This window comes from Enoplosus armatus, chromosome 6, assembly GCF_043641665.1.
Source record: "Enoplosus armatus isolate fEnoArm2 chromosome 6, fEnoArm2.hap1, whole genome shotgun sequence".
NCBI classification, from domain to species: Eukaryota; Metazoa; Chordata; class Actinopteri; order Centrarchiformes; family Enoplosidae; genus Enoplosus; species Enoplosus armatus.
In genome coordinates this window covers 23,098,863-23,124,620 of record NC_092185.1, presented here as the reverse complement: position 1 = coordinate 23,124,620, position 25,758 = coordinate 23,098,863, and the positions used below count along the sequence as shown (strand labels likewise).

The 25,758-nt window shown below is 43.1% G+C and overlaps 1 protein-coding gene across 1 annotated transcript; it reads right to left on the bottom strand.

The window, feature by feature from the left end:
* Positions 1-1,079: 1,079 nt before the first annotated feature.
* On the bottom strand, positions 1,080-21,873 carry fa2h (fatty acid 2-hydroxylase). The gene is made up of 7 exons (XM_070907992.1): positions 21,592-21,873; positions 5,780-5,911; positions 3,486-3,628; positions 2,774-2,874; positions 2,315-2,487; positions 1,268-1,520; positions 1,080-1,147 (listed from the first exon to the last, which is right to left on the bottom strand). Exons 1-7 carry the CDS (start codon positions 21,871-21,873, stop codon positions 1,080-1,082), a joined length of 1,152 nt encoding a protein of 383 aa, XP_070764093.1.
* Positions 21,874-25,758: the final 3,885 nt, after the last annotated feature.

The window sequence follows — 25,758 nt, the reverse complement described above, 5'->3', positions numbered from 1 at the left end:
GAACTCAACAGTACAGAGCATTAGTGCACTGCAGTATAATTTCACTTCTGCAGCGGCTGATAATAAGTTAAATCTAAACAAATTTCAAATTATTTCTGTTCATAGCTGTTTCCAAAAACTACAGTGAGGCCAAACACGGTGGAGGGAGCTTCTGTTGACTGTTACGAACCTGCAGCGTAACAGAGCGTAGCAGCGCAGCTGGGTAGCTTAGTGGCAGAAAGAGCCAATAAGTGACGAGGAATGCTCAAGGAGGAAGGATAACAAGGTTTTTCTTTTTTTCTTCCTGAGTTGGTTCACCAGTTTGGGGACTCTCTCTCGCTCACAGTCTCTACACATACTCTCTCACACACACTTTCTATCACCCTCCTTCTCTATCTTCCACATTCACCTACCATCTATCACTTCCTGTTCCCTCTCTAACACTCTGAGGGAAGCTAGGGCAGTGTGTGTATGTGTGTGCACAATTTGTAAATGTGGGTCTCCATTCATTTGTGTTATGCTGCCGGCGAATCAGGAAAAAAGTGTGTATTTTAAATATTTTATCAGTGTGATTTTGGATGTACTCTACAGTATTCTGCAGCTTTAGAGGAATCACATAATTCCCTCCAATCAAATGAAACCGTAACAATCAAAATACACAGATGTGCACATTTTTATATGTGTGTCTGTTTATGTATGTGTGTGCCCCTCTCTTTCTCTCCATGGCCAACCTCCTGGCCGTACATTATGGTGCTGTGATTGGCTATCAGGTGACGACTTGGCTGGTGTGAAAAAAATGGCACAAAACGTCCGGGGATGAGTTGACTGGTTGACACACACACCCACCCACCCAGATGGCCGGGCTCAGGCAAAGAATGTGTTGCAGGATGGAATCAAGGAGCAGGTTGATACTACACGTGTTATAGTATATATGGCTGGATTAGTTGCAGTGTCCTCAGAAGTGGATCTTCCTTCTTGGTTGTGAAAGCTATGGCTGCAGAGATTGAACTGAGGGAGTCAGGGTGGTTATAGCACGCGGGCTGGTTGCTGAAGAGGGTGGTCGATAAGTCCTGTGGCCCTTCAGGAGAGCCGTTTCTGTGTTAGAATTTCTCATCGGGGATGACTGTGTTGAAGGGGTGGTCCCAGAACGTGGAGGTGATTCCAAAACCTGGGGAGAGAAATAAAGCTCTCATTAGACAGACCAGACAAAAACAGACGAAAGGAGAACCAAAGGTAAAGATCAAATAGGCGTTACACGTCTATCAAATCCCAGCTTTCCAGTGCTCACCTGCTCTCTGGTGCTCAAAGTGATGTTTGACGTGGTACGCCTTCAGGCTGTACATATACGAGCCTCTCTTTGGCGAGCCGTAGTGAAGGTAGTAGTGGATCATGTCGTAGACCACGTAGCCGCACAGTCCTCCGACAAACACGCACAGCCCCAGGATATCTGGGAGGGTGTTGCGGAGGATTACATAGAAAGTTCCCACCACTAGGGAGGCCAGGCCGGGGGGGAAGACCAGCCGAGAACCGTCAAACGGGGACTGTGGAGAAAGAAGTTTGTGTCATGCGCTGAGACGGAGACTGGAGCCAATGTGTACGCTTGCTGACAGCAGCTGAGAGGCTCAAAACACATGTTGACATTACATCGTTTTTTTTTCTCCTTTCAAAGGGAAAAAGAACATTATTGTTTTAAGAGAATCATCAATAGCAGTACCAATTACAACTATGAAAAGTTAATGTGCATTAAGAAAAGTTCGTGAGTTGTTGAAACTATGAGGAGCAGGGATAAAGTTCTTTATTACCAACAATCTAAAATTCGTCCTACATCTGCCCAACGTTAACGCAAAATATTGCACGTATTCTTTATACTGTGAACGTTTACACACTCAATCCTCGTCGTTTTAAACACTGTACAGCTATTTTCTTTTTAAAAACATGTCTCCACACCAGACTCAATGCATTACACGCCATCTTTTGGACTATTATCTCAGTACATTGCACATATAAACTTCATACTATGAAGTGCACATTCCCATGTCAATAGTTTGCTCATTCCTGCACAAACTGTACAGTTCTTTCGTTTTAAAAACAAATATATTCACATTCTTTTTCTATTTATGTTTCTTGACTTTTTTACTGATTTTCTAAGTTTATTGTTATGGACCAATATATCAAGGCTAATTCTTTGTATGTGAAAACTTACTTGGCAATAGACCTGATTCTGATCCCTTCAGTTTTGTGCCATAAACACAGTAAAACAAATAGCAGTTTTATGATCTCGAGGCCCGCCCCATCCCTCAGCTGCAGCGGCGGCGGTGTGTGTGTGTGTGTGTACCTTGTGGTGCTGTCCGTGCAGGAGGAAGTGTAGCGTGATGAGGTAGTAGTTATGGGCTGGAGGTTTCATGTGAAAGACAAAGCGATGGATGCAGTACTCGATGAACGACCACAAAAACCAGCCCATCAAAAAGAGCAGCGGGAATATGTATTCATGAATCGGGATACAGACGTCTGGGAGCACACACACACACACACACACACACACACACACACACACACACACACACACACACACACACACACAAATATTGACATAGATATATACACACACACATCAACTGGAAATGAAAATGATGACAACAAACATGGTCTATTGTACAGTTGTGTGCATATGCAAATGAGGACGTGGATGTGTAAATCAAAATGAAAGTGTGCATGTGTTCATAATGTAAGCATGCATTGTACACGGCTGTGTGTGCAGGCAGGCACTTTGTGTGTGTGTGTGTGTGTGTGTTACCTGAAGTGAGGACTATCCTGGTGGTGCCCTTTGCCAGGGTGGTGAAGCAGTGCCAACTGAGATAAAACACAATAGGGAGCCACACCACTGGTACCCAGTACCTGTAGAAAGAGAGCATATAGATTTAATATGGTCACAATTTTTACATCTTCATATAAGTAGAAATATAATTTCTGTCACATTTGTTTTATATTTTCTAGCATATCATGTCTGACAGACCCCCACAGCCCATTCAGCTGAGCTCAAGTACCCCTTCCTCAACACCCATCATGTTCATTTTAACTGATTTGAAAGTGGATTTAACACACTGATTGTATAAGAGTGGATATGATCACAATCGTTTTTTTAACACAGGACATATTGATCCTTTCTTTTCTTTTCTTTTATTCAGTAGGTAGTTTTCATGAACTCTCAATCCCAGCATGTGGTGTTACAACTGGTTAGTGACAACAGTAAATATATTTAAGTTCTGCCTCACACCAATTTATAATTTCTATTTCATTCAAACTAGTGGAGCTACTCCACAATATTTCCACGTACCCTCTGGCATCAGCATGGGTTACAAACACTACTGGTTGGGACTGACTGAATTAGTCAACAGATACATTAATCGAGTGGCTGTTTTGTTTGCAAGTCGACAATTAGGAACATTTTTATCTTGTCATGTTCTCTTCAGTCACGTAACAGAGAGACAAAGTGTGTCCTGTCTTACCAGGAAGTCTTGGTGCCGGCCTCCAGCAAGGGGTTTCCAAACAGTCTGATTGGCCTGTCGACTGGCTGGTGAACCCACGCATCATATTTCTCTCCGAGGTGGCCTACCTGCCACGCCAGGGGCTTCTGCCAGTCCACCAAATCCTGTAGAGATACAGCAACAATGGGAAACGAGTGAAACATGTGACTGAGAAGGAGGACGCACACAAAAAAAGAGTATTATGACTTCATTGTCTCCAGCAGGTGGCAGCAGCAGAGTTAAAAACTGATGAGCCGCACTAACACTGGTCAAACCAGGAAGTGACTGCTCGTATGTCTGTTTGCATCTGGGTGTGCTTCTGCAAGTTTACTTTGGTCTAACTGAATAACTGAAAACAGTATACTCTGCGAGACAGTGGGTGGGGAAAAAGCTGATCTTGAGTCAGAACTTATGCAAGATGAGAACAGTGAAACCAGGACCAGAGTAGAATTCAAGCGGACAGTCGACACTTTGATCTTAACTTCAATCATTTTACTTCTGAAGCTCCATATGATCCCAACTCTTGCACTTCTAAACGGTGTGGATTTTTGGGGAAATGATGACTGTTGCCGAGGTACAGGTGCCAGGTCGCTTGCGATACCCCCTCTGAGGACATTCGCAGGCTGATTACAAGCAATTACAGGTTACCACCTAGAACATAACATGTTTATTACTCATACAAAGAAATCCAGAAATGGTCTCTCCTCTGCTGGACATTCTGCCACACAGCGTGTAGCCGCTGTGTCTGACATCTCCACTTCCACACCAAGCATTATGTAAATACATTCACTCCCACTGACAGCTTATTCTGCTTTAGTGCTGATAGTAGGTAATGTTGTGCAGTACATGTGGAAGTGTACCACAAAAAATAACTGCTGTCTGCAAACAAATAAAAAAACAAGGGTAAAAAACAAATACTTGAATTGGAGACACACTAATACCTGCACATGTGTTATTAAATCAATAAATAAACTACAGTTTTGTTGTCTGGACAATCAAAGTCATATTGCAATAAAACAAACTGTATGAGTGCAGTTGAAAGTAAAGAAGCATTAAACTACAACAATGCACTGATATCAGCTCTTGGCGACTGGCAAACTCGCTGCCACGGCACATGACCACATAATGGATATAATGTAATTTATACTGTAGACTAATAAGTCTCCTTGTGTATTTACACTGTTAATTACGCTGAGGAAAACGTGGAAGAAAAACATTGAGAAACATGCTGTAAGTTTGCTCAAAATAACAAAGGATGCTGGTTTCTGTGTCGAAAATGAACAGGTGAAAAAAAGACAAAAGACGCCCGGTCAGGAGCATTTGTGAAGCCATGCCTCACATTCCTCAGCGTGAGACGCCTCCGAGAAAATGTGGTAAGGCATACATAAACACACACACACACACACACACACACACACACACGCACAGCTGGCCTGTTTGCCTCTGCACAAACTGTGTTGTGGACTGTGTCAACAATACGATGTAATAAAACAAAGTTTAAACTGAACAAGGAGGCGGCTTCGCACAAAGCAACATGCCGGACTTACAACAGTACTTCAGATCAACTATCAAAACAGTTGGTGTAAATATTGACATATTAAACTACAAAATCACATTATAAAAGTTTACCAAAAACATCTCTGTGATGTGCAGGAGCTCATGACAAGTGTGGTGACACCCCCCAACACTGCAGCCAGACTAAAACGAACGCCACATGGGTTTGGTTACTGAACTCAAACCACACTGGAGCTCTGTGATGGGGCTGTCTGAGGCACCTGAGTTGTTTTACAGAGGCAACAAAACACTGAAAATGGTTGTAAAGGGATTTAATCATCAATTGTATTGGAACAACTGAACGATTCGGCGTTTCAAGACAGAAACACTGCGAGGCGTTAAGGCTTATGCTCAGGGTTTTACGATGTGAACAGTCAAGAGAGGAGCATCTCCCTCAAGACACTGATGCCTGGCAACAGAGTGAACAAGATGGACCAGATCTGTCATCGCATTGTGCTGGCGCGCTGATACAACTGCTGATAGCAGACACACACATGACAAATTGCTCAATCACATGAGCGTGATTTAAATGAATGAATGAAGGCGTCATTACACGTGTATGAATATGTGATTTCTATACTTCCATGGACAGGCCGTTGGGCGAGTCTACTAACAAACACGTTTTGGAACGAGGCAGGGTGAATAACCTGATGACTGTTCACTCTTCTACCCCCCATGACCAGCACACACACACACACACACACACACACACACACACACACCTTGTCCAGGTCCACAGAGCTGCAGAGGTTGAACGGGGCACTCTCGTCCTCCTCTTTCACCTTCTTGGCTGTCGTCTTTTCTGCCGTCAGCCCTTCTGTCTGTTCACTGGCCTTCCTCCTCTCTCTCAGAGTCTGAAGAAAAACAAGACAAAAACAGACACGATCAACAACAGAAAGGTGGAACAATGATCGGTCGATGTCTCTTTTGTTTCTCTCCTAGAATGACCGGTGGCTAAAGTGGTAGTCATGGAGCCTCTTGGGTCTTTCATTTAATTTTACAAAAGTCATAGATAGACAGGTAGACGACCTGTTTATATATTGCCAATCAAATAAAATATGGTATGGTAGAGACGTACAAACACAGATCTGTGTGTGTGTGTGTGTGTGTGTGTGTGTGTGTGTGTGAGTCCAGAGTGCTCTTCTCTGTTCTGAGTTTAACAGCCTCATCAACATGTCATATAGATGTACAGCCTGGTGTTTTATTTGAAGCATATCATTGGGTCAAACTCTCCATTCTTATTTTTTCACAAGAGATTTTCCGATAATGAATCATGAATATTAGATTATATATGAGGAAATAAATAAGCTTTTACAAACAGATCCGTATTCATGCATACGCTCTTGGGTTGCATTTCATGAGAAGCAAGAGGCAGCAGCCATGTATACACAGTTGATTAAAAGACAGCTCTCTGCTCACCCACTGAAGGAAAACTCCATCTACAACCTTTGAGTATAAGATGCTTACCACCTGTAAGCTAGAGAGATGGTTGGCAGCATCGTCCTCCACAGACAAGAGCAGCTGTGGTCAGCTTGAATTCACGTCAGCTGCGGTGGTTTCCTATTGTGACCCAGTTCCAACCACTACACTCATCGCGCTCAGCAGTTCGCCGATATAAGATTTAATACACTCTGGAAGCAGTGAATTTTAGCCATATGTTGGAGGAGATAGTGTGTCTGAAACAGATACTGAGCGTTCTGTATGGGCAGACAGACAGTGGAGAAGTGGATTAGGCTGCAGGTCTAAGTATTTCTTTATTTTAAAAAAAAAACCACGTTCAGTGGCACAAAGAGATTCTTGTTTGTATTTGGTGCCATCACACTGCAGTACAGGAAACAGTGACATATTTCTTTATCTGCTTCCCCCTCGTCCGTGACTGAACACCCAATATACAAATTCAGTGCTACAAAATCATCATCATCATCATCATCCACCTTCTCTGACCCGCAATTGGCCGCCTCTGCTCATCCTTTCAGTCTGCCAGTGGCTGTCGCTTCCTGTCAGTCGAGTGAAATATTCATCAGCTGGTTGGTTTCCGACACGCGCACAAAAAACGCAACACACACACACACACACACACACACACATACACACACACACACACACACGTCCCCTATGGTTTGTTACTAACATCACCTATGGCAATTCAACACCTGCAGAGGCAACGTTACACCCCCCCATTATCGCACTGTGCTAAAACAAAAAAGAAACAAAAAGGGACCATTAACCTGTCTCGCAGTTGATGTTGTAACTCACATTGACGTCTAGAAATATGAGATTAATACTTCTTTAATCCAATTGAGTACTGCTGTGATCTTATTGCCTTTTCTACAGTATCCACAGCAGAAAGTCTCATACAGATAATAATAATAATAATAATAATAATAATAAAGTGATGTATATTGTCCTAATATAGTATAATAAGTTATTACATTGCATTAAAATGACAGATCCAGAGACTTAAACATGCTTTAGCAAGTAACAGCCTTGTGTGTCTAATGGCCAAGGATTATCATAAGCTTTTTAACAGGAATCCACAGTCCTGTAGCTCCTTATTAATAACGGTAAGAGTACAAATCTGAGTGTACTAAATTTGGGGAAAATGCTCATCAAATTAGCGGAAGAGATAAAGATAAAAAGCAGCAGAAAAGTTACAGAAAAGAGAAGAGAAAGCCTAAAAATGAACATGTGAAAGCATCTGAAAGGTAGTGAGTACAGTCTACATTCAGTCTGTCTTGTTTAGTGTTGTTATGGGTGATACTGTACATGGTGATACAGACCTGATATCAAAACAATCACACTTAGTAGCACAAAGCAGGGTAGCACAGCAAAGGTTATTGGCTCAAAGCTACCAACACACACACACACACTCACTTTCTTTTTCACTCTTTCTCTGCCTCTCACAGACTCACGCAAATACTCTCTCTCACACACACACACACACACACACACACACACGCACACACACCAAAACCAGCAGTGTGAATGGTTTGGTGAATCGGTAAGCAGACACGCCCTCTGTATCAGCAGCAGCCAGGGCCTATGTGAGTAAGCCTGTGAGTTTCTGTGTGATTCTGAAGTTTCATAAGCTTTTATATGGGACTGGGTTAACAAAGGGGACTGGAGCACTGCGCCATCAATGAATTCCACCAGGTTTTCACCAGAATGGGAGGACTGGCTTTTTTTTTGTTTTGTTTTGTTTCTGGCAAGACATGGCGCTCATGACTGTGACGATCCTGAATCCTGTTCCGACAGGCTCTGGCATCCTGGCTTTACAGTTTGTTTATGGTCGAAGACGTCACGAAATACACGGAGTGACCAGGAAAAACACTCATGCCTGCCACTTTAAAGCACATTTTTTTAAACACACAGTGCACACACCCCACGTATGCACTGATCATACCCACAGCGCAACACAGAGGCACTCTCCAAGGAGCTGACAATGGAAACAAACAGGCAAATAGGAGCTGCAAATCACATGGCTCACGTCAAGCCATCAGAACAGTAAAAGATAGGAGCAAGCAGTTTTAGTTTGCATAGTCCTTTAAATGAGTCCGTTGCTGAGCATATATGCCCCCAGGCTTGACACCAGTCCGTCTGCGGTTAGACAGGAACGTAAACTGTTTGGTGAAGATGGATCAAGCACTGTTGGTTTCAATGCAGATTTTAGTCCACCAATTAAGCCATCTGTAATGAATATTGCCTGCTTTCCATCAATCTGTGCAGGCCTAATTAATAGCTGGATAGTTGAAAGTGGTGACAACAATTAGTGGATTGTAGTTGATTATTTATCAAGTAAAACTACTTATATTTGCCTGTGCATTTGTATGTGTGTGTGTGTGTGTGTGTGTGTGTGTGTGTGTGTGGGCGTGTGTATGTGTTAGTTAACACCGCATGACTTAGCTAAAGGGAGCAGTGAAACAGGGTTGATCAAAGTTCAGTCGTGTGCATTATTGAGCCACATCATAGAATTGCATCGAAGGACACGAGTTGTTTCGTTGTAATTCTTAAATTACTCAATGCTCTTTAAAAGTGTAATATTGGAAGCAGAACTTAGAAAGGACACTTCTGTTTTACCCAAGTGTTGCGTACCCAAACCATTTGATTGCAGTTCGTACAATGTACTGTTTAGCATGCTTATTATCTTTCTAGATTACTTTGTAAGTTAAAGTTGGATTTAGCACCTGACTCTCATTCAGCATGTAGGTACGAGACATTCAAACGTTTGCTTCAGGAGCATAAAGATAACTTGTTTTGGCTGATCTGATGACGGCTTTTCACAATTTCTTTCAACTCCTGATGAGTATTCCAGTGCTGTAAAACTTTGACTACTGAGGGTTTAAATAGGCCTCGGTCTTAACTGAACCAGCTGTAATGTTCACATTTTAAAAAGGTAACAAACACAGATAGTAAAAACGTGTCAGCGCCTACAGCCATTAAAAGCTTTGCATCCACCTTTGATGGTCTCACGGGGCAGCTGACAAGAGGCGACCTCTGAAGCTTCACTTCACTTCTGACTTGACCTTTGAACAGCATAAAAGGCTGCCTATTGGCAGAAAAACAAAGTGTGCTGTTTGGTTAAAGTGAATAAATACACTGATTATCTCTGAGATGATAAGAACATATATATATGTGTAGTGTATAGTATATATTGTAGTGTCTGTGGAGGGGATCAGTGCCCTCAGTGGTTAAGACTTCAAATACGCACAACAGAAAGAAATCTATCCTTTCCTACAATGACACAGTTAGCAGCAAACACAACATCATTGCACAGGTGCAGGCTATGATTACCTTTGAGTTTCACATTAAAATATCAATCTTTAACCATTATTTTATTTGGCTGATTGACAAAAGATCACAGTTCATTTTAATTCATTATGTGTTCTACATCTGAGGTAGGTATCGGGCACAGAAGCAGCTGCCAAAAATATCTGAAGGGCGATGGGGTTTTATAATATATGTCACTTGAAACGAACACATCCTGTTGGGGGTGGGACACTGAGGCCAGAGCTATTTTTCTAACCACAGTTCTCGAAAAAAAATTATATGTTAATGTGAAAAGTAACTAGCAGCTTCAACTGTCAACTAAATGCAGTTTAGTAAAAGGTGCTATATTTGCCTCTGAACTGTGAGTAGAAATATAAAATAGCATAAAATGAAAAATAAAGAACCTCATTGGTATTTTAAGCAACGTTTCGGCCAGCCAGCATGTTAAGATGTAGACAAACAGTGTACTAAGGAATTTACGTACCTCTAAGTAGCAGATCATATCAAAACATCTAAAAACAATCGTGAAGACATATGCTAAACATGACAACTGTATAATCAAAGAGGAACAGCAGTCACAAATAGACCATGGGAGTTCCTCTTCTCAAGACTGAACACTGACTGAGGAACACTTAATATGATATTTGCTCAGTAACTCGCCTCAAAAACCATGATCTAGAAAATGAGTTTGACACAGGCCATGTTGGATTTCACTGTACATGTTATTTCTTCCATTGTGTATTCCTTATGTCATCTATATCATTTATATGTCATTAACATTCAGGTTAAATCAATTGTGATTTCCATTATATTTGGTTAAAATATTTGGCTGTTCTGTTCTGGGACACTGATATTAAAGGAATGAAATGTATAGAGATTTGTCTTAATGTTGCTACTGAAATCCAAACTCAGGTGTCGTAACTCAGGTAAAGGCTGCCATGGCGACATGTCCAAGGGAGGTGAGACACACTCCTTTCCTCTCTACTTCTCTCCATCCCACCGTCTTTCATGCTGCCGTCGGCCCAGCTTCAGTCACATCTTCCACCTTACTGCCGAAATGTTAAGCCAGATAGCTAGAGACGGAATGAATAGCAGGTGATTTGCTAGTTGTTAAGTAAACACTGGAAGCAGGAGGAGGGAGTTCAGTCACTGATTGTTGGCTGTCACCTGTGTTTCGATCCAGGAGTGCCTGTGTACACTCTTCAGGCCTGAGCTGAGACAATGGGTGGTATGCTTGTGCTGTTGATATAACTCTCACAAATGTTTGCCCCATTGTCATGTCGAGAATGACACCCACTGACTGCATTACACTGAAGAGGGACACTCTGTTATAGTGTGATTAAAAGCATTCAACGAGCTTACACAGCATTCATTCACAATATATGTCCGAAACCTGCGAACAATTACGTCATTCCTCCTTTGTGCATGATATTTGTTGTTTAGATTACAGTTAGATTATTGACTCAGGACCGGAAAAAAGTCCCCCTCTCATGACAGGAGAATGGTCTCAAGGTATCCATGGATGACAATTCAATGGGAAAACTTCTCAGTAAGAAAAAACGATTCAGACACACCTTGTTGGACAAGGGCAGGGTGACTAAATGATCTTATTTACAGAGGATAACAGGGTCAAGTACCAAAAAACATAAGTTGTGCTCTGTCCCAGAAGGAGGAGAAATATAAAAGAATGACAGACAAAAAACAAAGGAGATGGTTAGAGAGGGGAGGCAATGTGGCCTGGTACCATCACAACACAGAAACTATAGTCAGCCTCCGCTGGGAGAGGAGGAGGAGGGAGGAGAACGTGGGTGGATGAATTGAATGAATGTGGTGAAGAGGAATAAAATAGATGTAGAGGGCAATGAGTTTGGTTGCGATTACAGTGAGGAAAGATCTGTGACAATGTAGTTAGCATGATGGGTTGGGCTGAAGTGACGGAGAAGAGGTTAAGGCTGGTGTTCAAGGGCTGAGCAGGACAGATAAAATAACTGGAACAGAGTTGAAGAGTCCGTCAGATTAGCCATTTTAAGCAACGGGGAGACATCTAGTACGATATTTTCGATAGTCAGGATATCTATTAACGTACATCACCCCTGTCCCCCCTGCGTTACATTAACGCACCCACCCCCTACTGGACACTTTACCTGGACTCTTTACTTTATTCTGGTCACTGCACTGTTGTTATTTATCTTATCTTATCTTATTTTTATTTTATTCTTATTTTACCTTTTATATTCTACTTATTTGTTATCAAAACAATAGCACCTTCAGACCACGGCAAATTCTTTGTAATGTATGTTACTTGGCAATAAACAGTTTCTGATTCTGATTCTGATTCTGATCTGCCAATGCACAGTACCATACCAGCGCTCTCTTTTTCCCTTATTTGAAATCATTTTTATGTCAGATAACATGAGGCTCAGAGCTGCTGTGGCACTGCGAAACTGGCTTGACTGAACGGTACTCCAAAGTGCAATCAGGAAGAGGACCCTGGCTTTAGTTTCACGTGTTTCTTATTTGCTGCTCTTGTTTCATGTTGCAGGTCCGAGCACATTGTACCAAAAATATCCATATGTCTACAATACAATGTGTTGACAGAGTGTGTTTTTTGCATTGTGTGATTGGAGGGTGGGTGACAGACTTGGCCCACATGTGTCATGACTCATTATACATGGTTCACATGGGATCAAAAAGGTGTGAAGCCTGGATAAAACTGAAATAAAAACGCACGTGTGAGGAGTTATCCTGATAACAACACTGTTATCTCTATTGTTATCTCTTCCTATCATACAAAAAAAAGGGCACATGTGTGTATGTTTTGTGTTTCTGCGGGTGTGTCAACAGACGTCCCCTGGTAGGACACAGAGCGGGGTTGAAGTTCAGTAACACTGTGGAAAGTTCGATGACACAGAAAAGGCTGTGAGCTCTGGATACCCGCGTGGCACAGCGATCAGTCGCACAGATTACAGCAAATATAAAAGAAAATGGTTTATTTACAAATCCAACAGTAGGGGCTAAACAAAGTCTGTTGACCTTTGTAAGTGTATTTCACACATTCTGAAATCCTTAAAACCATGACTCAACACTCATGACGGAAGAGAGCTTCTACGCTGGCGACAGGCATTAAGATTTACTTCATTAAGCAGTTCCATGTGTCAATTACCAGGTGTGAAAAAGTCTACATCAGGAGCAGCAAAATCAATCATAAATCAGTGAACTTGCTTTGCTCTTCAGATTTGATAACGAGGACATGGAAAAAACGCATGACTGTGTGTGAAGGTCGAGCGCTCTCACGGCTCACATAACTCCGGCAGGTGAGGTTGAGACAGCGATACACACCTCTCCTCCTGTGGATTCAGCCACTGACCAAATCACAACCTTACCAATGTGCCATTTGTTACACAGCAGGTGCTGTTCAGGTGCTGAAATATATTTCGCCGCTCCCAAGCCGACCACACGGCTGGATTAGGAGGAATACATATAAGGGTGCTCTGAGGAGTGTGTGTATGTGTGTGTGTGTGTGTGTGTGTGTGTGTGTAGGTGTGTTTGTGGGTCAAAGTGGATGGAAAAGGGCAGTGTGTTTTGGGCAGTCTGCTTGTGTTGTTTCCTACATGTTTCTGATGCCGGTAGAGGCTGTTGATACTGAAGACAGCATGACACAAATGCATATTCTGACAAAAATCTCACAAAATCATTTCCAGGACAAACTGTCTCTCCAAAGAAACTGTCACTAAGTGAAGAAAAGAAACGCTAACACAATTACCTCAGCTACATAATCATCACTTCATCACTTCTTTTCAGCGGCAGGACAAATGTGCGATAGATGATATGGCTCTCTTTCACATAATGTAAACAACACTTCAGGTGAATAGTGACTCCATGACAGAGGCTAATACTGTACAACACATCCACATAACAAGTCACATCCATCTGTTGTGTTGTGGTGGTGGTGCTGCTGCGGTTTGACTGTCTTGGTTTAAATCCTCCTCTGCTCAATCAATTTCGACATCAGAGGGATCCACATGGGCCAGAACTTAGCACACATCCAGCTTAGATGTGTGTAAGTCATTATGTGTGTGTTTGTTGGTGTGTGTGTGTAGACAACAAGATCACTTGTCTCCCTTTAACCAAAGAGCCAGTCAAACCTGAATGACCAGGACTCAAGATTCCCCCAGTGCTCTCTCTCTCTCTCTCTGTACGTGTGTGTGTGTGTGTGTGTGTGTGTGTGTGTGCGTGTGTGCGTGTGTGTGTGTGCAAGAATCAGAGGCTCTCTGTAGCTAACCAATTTGTGCAGAAGGTGTCATGTTACCATACAGACAGTAACTAGTGAGCTAAACGCCATGTAAACATTGCAACCACCCGCACCATGCTGCTATGTTCTGTATACATTTTACAATGTTGTTCTCATTAATAAAAACTCACATAAAGCAAGATGAGCAGCAAAACTGGCCTTTGATTTGAAAGACATCAATCAAGTCTCAATGTAAAGGGGCAATTAATAATTAATCAACTCTATTGAAGTCCGTAGGAATTTAACACCGACAAAGCTATTTCTTCTACTTAGGTCTGCTAAACAGTTTTCCCCAGTCCCCTTTAGGCACAGTGCCACAAATACATATATGAACTGGGTGATTTTGGGGTGTCCCAGACAAAAGTCATGAGAGGAATCTTTGCTAATCAGTCCAAATCACACCGTCAGAAGATTTAGAGATTTGGAGGCCAAAGACGGCCTGCGTCAAAATCCACTGATGGTGTCAGATATTTCGGAGCAATGTGACTTCTGCTGCGATAACGTCTACAACCCAACCAGTCAGAATCCAGCATGACATGATGCAGAACACTCAAAACATTGAAAACTAAGCCGTGTCATATCAAGGCTGAAAAAAGCTTATTTTTTTGGTTTTGCTGCATATTTAAAACAATGAACTAGTGTTTGTAAGTGCTTGACATGACAATGACATGATAACAGGGCTCTACTTTCATACTTTTGTCTCTACAAAGCTCTCGGCATTTATCACACAAAATTTAAACAGTATGGTGTCAAAATTGATATCATACAGTCTAATACAGATTGATATCACACATTGCATTAGTGGTCTTAACATAGTTCCTCTGATGAAGAATAAAGCTTCCAGTTCATGTGTGTTAGAGTCTAAAATTGCCAACAGAGGGGTTGGCTACAACAATGACAGCTTTTTTTAAATTCAAAAAGCAGCCATGTGTAAAATCTAATATATTGGTGTGTAATACAATATGACACTGAGTGACACACACTGATTTACTTCTTGCTACCAATTCCCACTGTGTACCACTGTCAGCGGACTCTTGTCACCTGACACTGAGGCGTTTCACCAGAAGAGCACATGAGCAGAGGTTCATGCTGTTCCCTAATGGTTCATCTAAAAGTCTTAACCAGACTCTGACCAGCAGCCAGGTTGGACTGTATGCAAAATATCCATGGCAGAAGCACTGGCCCTGTCCTCTCTAGCTGTAGACACCACTACAATACACAGTCTCCTCCAGGCTGCCTCCCTCCTCTGGGTGTGTCCGAGAATCTTGTCTGTTTCTTCAACACCTTCCACGCGTTTGTTTTTCTGCAACAACACACCTCTTGAGTGTGTGTGCGTGTGTGTGTTGTGTTCCCCCCTGGGCTAGCCAGTCCCATCCACAAATACTGTATACACACAGCCCCACCAACCAACCAGCCTGCTGCAAATAGCACTTTTCTATCTTTATGTAAAGCTGACTGATGCATAATGAGATAAAGAAAGAGGTGGGGTGGAAGGACAGACGAATACAGCCTACTACAATCAGTTACACACAGCCCTAAACCACTTAACTTACAAAACGCAACCTATTAACTTGTGTAGTGTAAGTGAACAGTGTTAATCGAAACACTACTTTGTTCTTTTCCATTTCATTTCAGCATTCATCTGATAAAGACCAAATGCAGTAAATTAAATCCCTGTGTTATTCTCCTCTGTCCTTCTTTATGACCACTAGCAAACACCAGGAGGGCCTGATACCTCTCAAGCCAAACAGACCCTCAGTACCTCAGTAAACACTTTCCTAATGAGTTTATATTCTCAGTCGCTAGTTTCAAGTCTTCTTCAACTACTACTACGGCGACCTGTTAATCAGGATAGAGGCGTTTGGTTGTACTAAAAGACACTCTATGGAGTCGGCTGTTCATTTTTTTTTCTGGTAAGCATATTTGCAACTGACTGTGTTAGCAGCTACTTCGCACAGTGTAGCCAGGAGCCAGGTGCAGTCAGGTTGTCGGTATAGGTAGGCGAGCTCCACCCTCTCGATGGCCAAAACGCCAAACTTGAGGCTTCAAAACGGCAGTCCACAAACCAATGGGTGGCTGCGTCCACTTCTTTTACACAGACTATGATCACAACAAACAAAACCATAGGGAAATGACTTATGGGTAAAAACCTCAGGACTGGGCTCAGTACGAACTCGGAGAGGAAACAGTAATGGCAGGCTTTAGTATCCCTCCTGTGAGACCTTTGCCAAAATCAATTGCACCATTCCAGCATATGTTCATCTCCATCCCCTCTGACTGTCCACCCAGCTTCCCTGCACCTCGCCCTCTCTCTTTTACAGGTGTTACCGTGGCGATGAGGGAGCCACCAGAGGCCTGCACCTGAGCGCTAATTGCCGTGTCGGCAGTCTCTATGGTAGCAAAGGTAAACAATGTGTCGCCACGGTGATAGACTCAGAGCAGCTCTTAAGAGTTCTAAACGAGGTAGTTCGCCTCAACAGCTTGTTGGGGGGAAAAAAACTGATGACATGGGTGCTGGTACAGAGTAGAGCTGAACATAGCTGACAAAACACTGGCCGGAATCCTAGTAAATGCCTTGCTGTGATTCTCATAATTACTGAAAGTGTATAATAGTCTGCAGTCATTAATAAATAATGACAATTTATTACTCTAGCGTGCTGCCAAAAATAAATTATAGCAACATTTGGCACTTCCAGTTGCAGGTGTTAATAATGAACTTAATGTCAACATTGTCAATAAGTCCCTCCCCAACCCCCCCAATCTCTCCCCCTCTTCCTCTGCTCGCCCTCTGATGGAAAACAATCACATCATTGAGCAGAAAAAGATCCATGCAGATGAAAGTCTGCATTCCAGCGCTCCACCAGCCTGACCCGCTCGCCCTCCAGCATTCCGTACACAAAACCGATCCACACCCACCGACACGACCTCGATACCTATTACACTCTGTTGGTCTCTATTCATCTGCGCTGCGATTCACTCTATTTAGCTGTAAGGACCTTCGCCTCACTTCCTGTCTCATCCTCTGCATATGTTCTCATATTGCTGAGCTCTTCCACAGGATCTCCGTTGTCCGTTCATTCATTCACACACACTCGCTCATTTGTGGTTCCGCTCACTTAACAATACGTGTACTATCTTCCCAAGTTCTTGACTATAGATTGAGCATGAATACGGCTGCGTCTGCCCTTTTGCCCTGTTGAATTCGTTTACATTTCAAGTCCACGTATACAAAGAAACAGTGAGGCCGACAGACCGAGTTAAACAAAAATGCAATGAATGTGTCGGGGATTGTTGAGCTGGTGAATTTCCACATCCCGTCCAGAGGTAGATAGGCAGCGCGGGCTCGATTTCTTCAAGACAAAGCGTGGGGAGCACAGAGCAAACAAAGGTGCAACCGTGATTGACATGCGGATTAAGGGGATAAGCAGTTTTGTCTTTACTCAACTTGCAATGAAAAATGCGCACACACACACACACACACAGAGTAACATACAACTACACTGGTCTTGGCCTCCACACAAATTTCTCCTTCATCTCACCAAACCACCTCAAATAGCTCAGATAGTGCGTGTCTGGGAAGTTTTAAGCATTAATTGTTGTGGCGCTTTTACTCTGCACTTCTGAAAGGCAATGTGTCCGATCCCAATCTGAATACTTTCGAGTAGCAATACATATAAACATCACAGCTCCTCTTTGATGATATCCTATACTGTTTTGTATGGTGTCCCATACTTGTGGAGAAGTATTGATCTGTTTCGGCGGGAGGCTTTGGATCGGTTGTGATGGAGCACAATGGGGTACATTTGACAGCTAGTGTGGCTGAAGCATTTGAATTGGACTTTATGTACAGCGAGATATAATAAGAAATGATCCGTCCTGATCCCAATCAACACAGTGTCTCCAGTACTGTCATGGCTTTCCCTTCTATTAATGACATTTCAGTTTCTTTTGCTGTGAAAGAGAGAACTAAAATGAACAATGATTTATAGGGATGTCCCGAGCCTATCCTTAGGTTCAGCACTGGGGCCGAACCGGGCATCTTTTAATGGGTAAAACAAAGCTGTTCAAGCCGATCCTTTCTTTGCTGTATTCTACTGTGTTTTGTCCAGCCCTGCCTGCTAGAGCTTAATGGCAGCTAGGCTCTACGCTGCGAGCATTTCGAGTGCAAATGAAAGTAAATGGGACTAATGATTTGGTCGCACCGGTGATTGACTCTGGTCTTCATATCGATGGCAATAATTGAAGCTGATCCATTTAGTAGTTTTGAATCAGGACCTTCAGTATTTGAAGAAGCTGGTGAAAAATAAGGTGTGCCAAATCTAGAGGGCTACATCTGTTATTTAAATGTGTTAAATACTTACTGTATTTAATCAACATTTAGGTAGTAAGTACGGATTGGACTAAGTGTCGGCAGATACCCAGAATTAAAGAACTCTGATTGGGACTAAATATTGACATCCCTAATGATTTGTATTCAAATTTGAGAGGTTTATTTAAAAGTTTGAAAACTGTGCCTATTCCTTTCTTTGTGCTCACTGTGGAAAAGCACTTACAAACACTAGTTCTGCAGAGAGGCAATCAGCATCTATTACAAACTAATTTGTTGACTGTGTAAACAGCACCTCTGTTTGATTGTAAACCTGCTCCCAAACGCACGTACATGAATGCACACACACACACACACACACTAGGAGCCCCCTTCCTGCTGCTGCAGATCTTGGATGCGGTCCTTGTAGACCACTCCTCCCTGGTATCTCACAGGCAAAAGGCAGTCACGTCAGATGCCTCAGATTATCATCGCTGTCTCCAAATGAAAATGAATCATCATTAAGAAAACACAACCTCATGTTCAGGGGTGAATGAAAATGAAAATACACCCAAAAATCTGTGGCATGGATTTCTTGGGGTAAGGTAAATCTGAAGCCGGAAAAAAGCCAGAGCAAAATTTCAAACAAGGAAATAATGGTACACGAAAATGCCAAATTCCACCTTTTCACTAAAGAACATGTGCATGCTGACTATTTACACAAAGAAGGATACCATCTCTTCTAATCTCCCCTTCAATCTCCTCGTGTTTGTACAATGAACAACCTCAAACAGAATGTTATAAAAGTCATGTAATGTCTAACATGCTTTCTAGATACCATTTGTTTATAGTCTGTTCAAACACTTTGTCCTATGTGGCAGAGCGCATGCAGAGCAGTCTCCCCTGAGACACAGAAAAGTGTGGACTGTATCTGCTCAGCAGTGCTTAACCCTTTGGGGGGGACAGGCCTTCCCTTTAGGAATTGGACTAGGGTGCTTCGTCATTATGCCTCCAGAAGACCACATCAGACTTTGCTTGATTGTGCCAAAATAGGGACTGATTTAAGTCGCATCTGAAGCAGCAAAAAAAAGTAGGATTTGAGTGTGTTTCAGCAATGCCTAGGGCTGGGTCTCGATATGACGATTATTTACTCCATTATGACAATGGTATCACCATCCGCAATATCTGTAACTGAAGAGGAATACATACTGCTAAAAAAGGCCAAATCATGATTTACAAAGCAAGGATCGAGTTTACAGTGTGTTTGTTCACTGCTTTGGAAAATGTTTCAGTTGCACATAGACTACAATACTGCCAGAAAGCCTAATGATGTTGAAGCCACTGTACCAACCACGCATCACACCAAGCCTTACCACAGTACTGATTAATGGATTTTCCATCCCCCAGCAATGACTCAACAGGAGCTGGGATGTATGTCTCAAGGCTACTTTGTCTCTCTTTCAATTAAAACCCCTTTAAAGTCACACAGTGTGACCGAAAGTTGATACAGCCCGTTTCTGCCCTGGTATTTGGCTGATCTTGGTGAAAATGCCATTTAAAGCCCTCAGGCCAATCATTCAACAGCAAAACGTGGGGTAGGTTTAACATTTGCAGTTAGACAAAGGTGCCTGAATGACTGGAGGAAGGGAAGAGAAAGTGAGCACTGTTTGTTCCCCAGCCATACCTGGAGGACAAATTAGGTAGGTCCGATGTTTCATTAACAACTGGAATGTCCTGGTGACTCAGTCAGCAGGCTGACATCTGTCTCATGACCTCCATTGTCACATTTGACCATGAGTTTCATAACCAGCAGCTTAATGACATTTTTCCAGCATACTTCCGTCTCTCAGTTTTACCCCCATGCACCCTGTGTTGACCCACACAGACACACTCAGCAGACATTCTCAAATCTAATAGCTGACAGACCAAAAGAAAGGAGTCAAATAGACACCTTTTTCGTGGTTATGACTGAAAAGCATGAAGCCCCAGAGAGGATAAAGAAGAGGAGAAGAAGCGTGGCTTTTGTTGCTGCAATTGTGTAAACCTTACCGAGATGCAACCAACTGGCAAAACACACACACACAAGAGTGGGCAAGCCATGTAAATGTCAACTCCATCACCAAGAGATTTATGCAAACTCTCTGTTTCTCCTTCCTCACTCACAGGGACAGAGCTACACTGGGTGTGGATTAATCTAACGACAAGTGATGGGGATTTTCTGGTTTCCCTCAAATTTCCACTGTTTGTAGTCCCCTCTGTCCCTACTGGGACTAGACAAACCAGTTTCTCTCTCTCTCTCTCTCTCTCTCTGACTCACTTGAATCATTCATTTACACCACTGGCCCCCTCACCCCACAGGTATACCTTATCACCTGAGCGCCCCTCCCTGCTCTGCTCCTTACAGAAACTACACTGAGCACTAAGCCAGACCCCTCCCCGGCTGTGTGTCGTTTTCCACCAACTCCTCATTCCCTCCCCTATAATCAATACTGTCCGGGGGGGAGTTCCTTCTCACCCTTCCGCACAGAAACGCCCTGTTACCTAAGTCAAGTGAGAGACAGTTATACACATGTAACTCACAGAGCCAGCAGGTCCCTATATTAAACTTAAACCCACTACCACTCCCTGTGTCTGATATCACATGCAGCCAGTAAACACTTCCAAACCCGCTTGGAGCCCAAAATATGTCACGGCTGAACTGATATTGGCTCAGTGTGAGGAATATTTAGCCCCCCAGGCACAGCTCAGAGGGGGACCATCCTTCCTCTGGTGCGGCTCTTTCTAGCGGAAACTTCCAGGCAGAACATTTAAAAACTCAGGTCTGAAAACTGAGTCATTTCTGTTTGACTTAACATAACGGAAAACCACTGTTATCCCAGAGGTAGCCTGGAGGCTGCTGTTTATTTGCCTCTGGAGGAAAGCTATTTTAGTATGAGAAGGACGCCAAAAACGATGAAGAGAAATGTGACGCAAGATAGCGAGTTAACGTAAATGTGTTTAAAAGTCAAAAAAGTGTCAGTTTCTGACCCTCAGCAAAGACATACACCTAGAGAGCAAGCAACAGGTTTTTCTCCTCCGGTGACTTTCTCTAAACTTGTTGTTTTGCATGCCCTGAGGCCGGTGATGTCAGGCTAGCTAGCTAGGTACGGGTCAGTTACCTCCGGCTCCACCTGCGCCTCGTCGGTGCCGCTATCTCTGTCCAGCTCCCCGATGTAGTATTGCTCCATCCACCGCCGGGCGTTCTTCGAGTGCCGGTGTGGGGGTCCCTCCATCTCCCGGCTCACATCCTTGCCTGACCGGCGAAGAATCAGCGCCTCCCCGCCCGGGTGCATCCGCAGGAAAGCGGTCACGTCGTACACCCTGGTGCCCAGCAGCACCCAGCAGGAGTCCTTGGTGCAGTGGCGGGCCACCTCCCTCTCCGTGAAGAACCGGGGGGACGTGGACGGAGGCATCCTGACAGCGGAGATGCAGAGCGTCCACCTGAACCGAAAACTGAACACAGGGAGGAGAGCAGAGAGACCTGCTCAGGGGGGGGCCGTCGACCTGACTACTGGACTGAGAGTGCAACTTCGCCGTTGACACGATGAAGGTTTAAAACTCTTCAAGGATTCAGAAGTGGACAGCGACAAGAGGCGGGGTCTGAGCCGTTCAAGCAAACAGAGAAGATACGTAGATACGACGTATTGACAGTCACAGCAGCCAGGAGTTTAATTACTGCATGGTTTGCCTCCCCAGAGGGTTGTTCTTGTTTTATAAATCCAGCTTTGCTTTTTTTTCTAGCACTTTCATCCACATTAAATCTGAGAAAAGACAAGGTTTTACATACAACTCCTCACAGGGACCCGATTCCTTCAAGCTCCATGAATGCAGCATTACATCCCACCTGTTGCTCTGAAAGCACTCTGGGCGGCGGTCAAGATAACTCCTGCTGTGCAGAGCAAACTGACATTAGTTATCTCATTATTTGATTGCACTCTGTGAACAAATGATCATCTCTCAACGTAGAATTTGAATCATGAAAATGTGCGTTCATTGTGGACAGAAACTAACGAGTAACATGACGTGTGAGTACCTGTCCTGTAGTCATCAATTCCTGATCAATAAGATAAGGCCCATGCCCTATAGGCTACTCTGGGGCATTTAACGTCTAAAACGCAAAGCCAAATACATTTAAATAACGGTGAATGTAACTCATTGCGCTACATAAATCTTTCTGCATTGAGGCCACTTCCTTGACGTATTCGTGCATCATCTCCAAAACTAACAAGCCAGATTGAATTAGTATCAATGTGCAGATATTCTATAAAGTGCAGGTCTCCTGGGTCTCCTGAAATAGAGGGTGTATTTGTGTTTGCGCATCTCTCTCAGCTTTATCTCCGCCGCACAGACCAGCTCAGCTGCTGCCTTCGCGTAGTGTCGGAAATACTCCCTTTCCACAGGTGAGCCCAAAATGACGCACAACAAAATACTAATACTGGGCTAAAGTGGGAATTTTCTGTATTGCCCAAGTTTGCGAGGTGTGACGCTACAGACCCGACGCGTAAAACTGTGCTGTTGGAAGGCTTGCCAACGTGATTCTATTGTCGCCGAGGAAAAACACTTTTGAATGCGACGGGAAGTCGCAGTTAGTCCTGAAGGCAGCGTGAGACCCAGCACTTGTCCACGAGCGCCGTCCCGCGTGTTTTGGTGAACATGCGATGTGTTGTCAAAACCACGATGGACAACGTGATGTGAATGGTACGTTTACCAATTACATTCAGTATTCACAACTAGCCATAATGTAAAACAACAACAACAACAACAACAACATAGGGTATTACTTCAACTTGTGGCTCCACACTTAACTTAGTATTGTGACAGTTAGGTGGGAGGTTTCCAGAAGGACAGAGTCAGCCTGTAGGCCTGCATGATAAACCTTAGTCATAAACTAAATGCAACAGAGATATCTACTGCAGACATCCTGGTCTAAAACTAGGGCCTAGTTGTCTTGGAAACTGGTCCCGTCTACCCATGACAGACACATCATTTCTAATGTCAGAGTGGGGTCACACCACCAAGCACAGTCTGAGCTGGAGAGTACCCCCAAGCAGAATGTCAGCCCTGCGCTTATATAAATGTATTTCAGTTATTAAAAGAGTTCCCCAAGTTCTTGAAATGGTTTAGAAGTTACCCTGTTTAGCAGCAGATGATTTTATTTCGTCTATCCAGGGACGGGACTGGAGGCACTGCCAGTGAACAACAGCACATTGATGCACTCTCACACAGTAGCACACATTCACGCTGCTGTCAGTCACGGTGCCAGAACCAGCAGTCACCAACATTTCTGCATTCTCTAAATCTGAGGGGCAGTTAAGTGCCCTTGCTCAAGGGCATCTCGACAGAGGAAGTGAGGAAGGGGCAGGCACTATACTCATTCACTGCCCCGCCCAGACTATTGGTATCAGCCTGTGACGTTCATGCTGTCACATCTCTACACACTATAAGTCCATATATGCATATACTATATATGCAGTTAGCTGCAAAACAGTGAGTAGATGGTGTAGTAATGAATAGATTAGAATATGTAGTACATTGCTATATGATATGGAAAAGTACTAGCCAATGAACTAACAGATGAATGTGTGTATAAAACAGTGCATTATCTTGTGAAGTGAATACAACACAATGCCATATGTCTTAACCTGTTTGAGGTAGAGTGGTGTAGAAAACAGCAGGGGGCAGAAAAGGATCAAAGTATACAGACAGTGTGGTAGGGGTGATGTGAAAGAGGCAGCAGTAGAGAGGTGCTGATGGAGTTGGTGAAGCAGCACGTCAAACAGTTTCTTTTTCACTTCAACAAGACCACAACGAAGTGACTTGTTATGTGTCGTCTTGTAGATGATTCAGCGCCTGAATGGTTATAGGAGCTGATTCTGAAGGTGGCAGGGTGAACGGGAACAACCCTTCAGCTAAGGTGAAAACATTCACACCCATTTTGGCATTGCAAGTTAATAATGAATGAATTATGTGCCACATCTGAACATTTGGCCAATATTCAATATAGGCAGATCGATATCATAACACACGACCCATGCCTCAGAATGGCAGCAAGCATTATGACTTGGAACGAATATCGTTAACGACGGCTCTGTTAGGTTTAGGTGTGTCAGTGAGCCAGCAGGAACGATAGCAGGGCCCTTTCACCGCAACACCTCCAGAGAGTGCAGCTGATAATGTTCATTAATGTCGTTAAGATGCATGTCACGTCATGTTTTTTTAAAATAAATCGCAGCTGTTAATACAAATTCAGTTTTCGATACTTCCTGAATGCTTCTTAGATGCATCTAGACTGCTTTTCTGAGATCAGGCAGTTTTCCGAGTTTTAGCACACATGCTGTGTCACATTCATACTACATCCATTAACATGCATTATTACAACAAAAGTAACAAAATGCAACACTTTATTTCGCTGGTCCCATAGTTTCCCATGCTTTCCTAGAAACGAACTACTGTAGCTGTTGTAGCTGAATTCCTAGGAAAGTCTATGTAATTTGGCATTTATAGGTACTAATAGACGAAATGGACATAGTGTTTAATTGCACTTCCAGTTACCTAATTCCAATGAATTACTTGTGTAGCACAGAGAGTTTTTTAGTCAGTGTACAGCAGGCCAGTTGAGCATACAAAATTGTGAAATTTGGCTATATACAAGCATACAGTTCAACACATATGGAAAACAATGGTGTTTCCGATAATAAATGTATAATTAATGAATATTTACTTGGGCTCAATTGGAGCTTCTTTTTTTTTTCAACACAGCCAATTAAACTCAACTGTCTCAGAACTGTATCACAACATGTGAGTCGGGGTCCCTCAGGGGGTCCCGAGATAAATCTGAGGGGCCACAAGATGATTAAAGGGATAAGAAAGGACAATTTATTATCCTGATATTGTGATTCTTGATTCTTTCCTGTTTCTTTTTAAACCCTGGATACTTTTACTTCTTCAGGCCTCTAAAAACCCGTTACATCCACACTGATCACCAATCTGTAATGAGGGGCCACAAGTGCACACGGCTTTGTTTTATGGAGAGGCTAACACGTTTGGGAAACAGCGGTCTTGAGGTCTTATTAAATGTGCAATTACCAATACCAGAAATCATTTCATGAATGTTTCCCTGCCATTTATTTGAGATCTTGATGAGGATTGAAAATGAATGAAGAGTGCCTGTGAGTAATGTGTTGACACAACAAGCTTGAGCGATGGTTTGGACGGTTTGAAGTGTTGGCGGTTCAGCCCTTCTCCTGTTTCCTCTCCTTACAAGCTAGACAACACATCAGAGTGATCTCTTGTCTCTT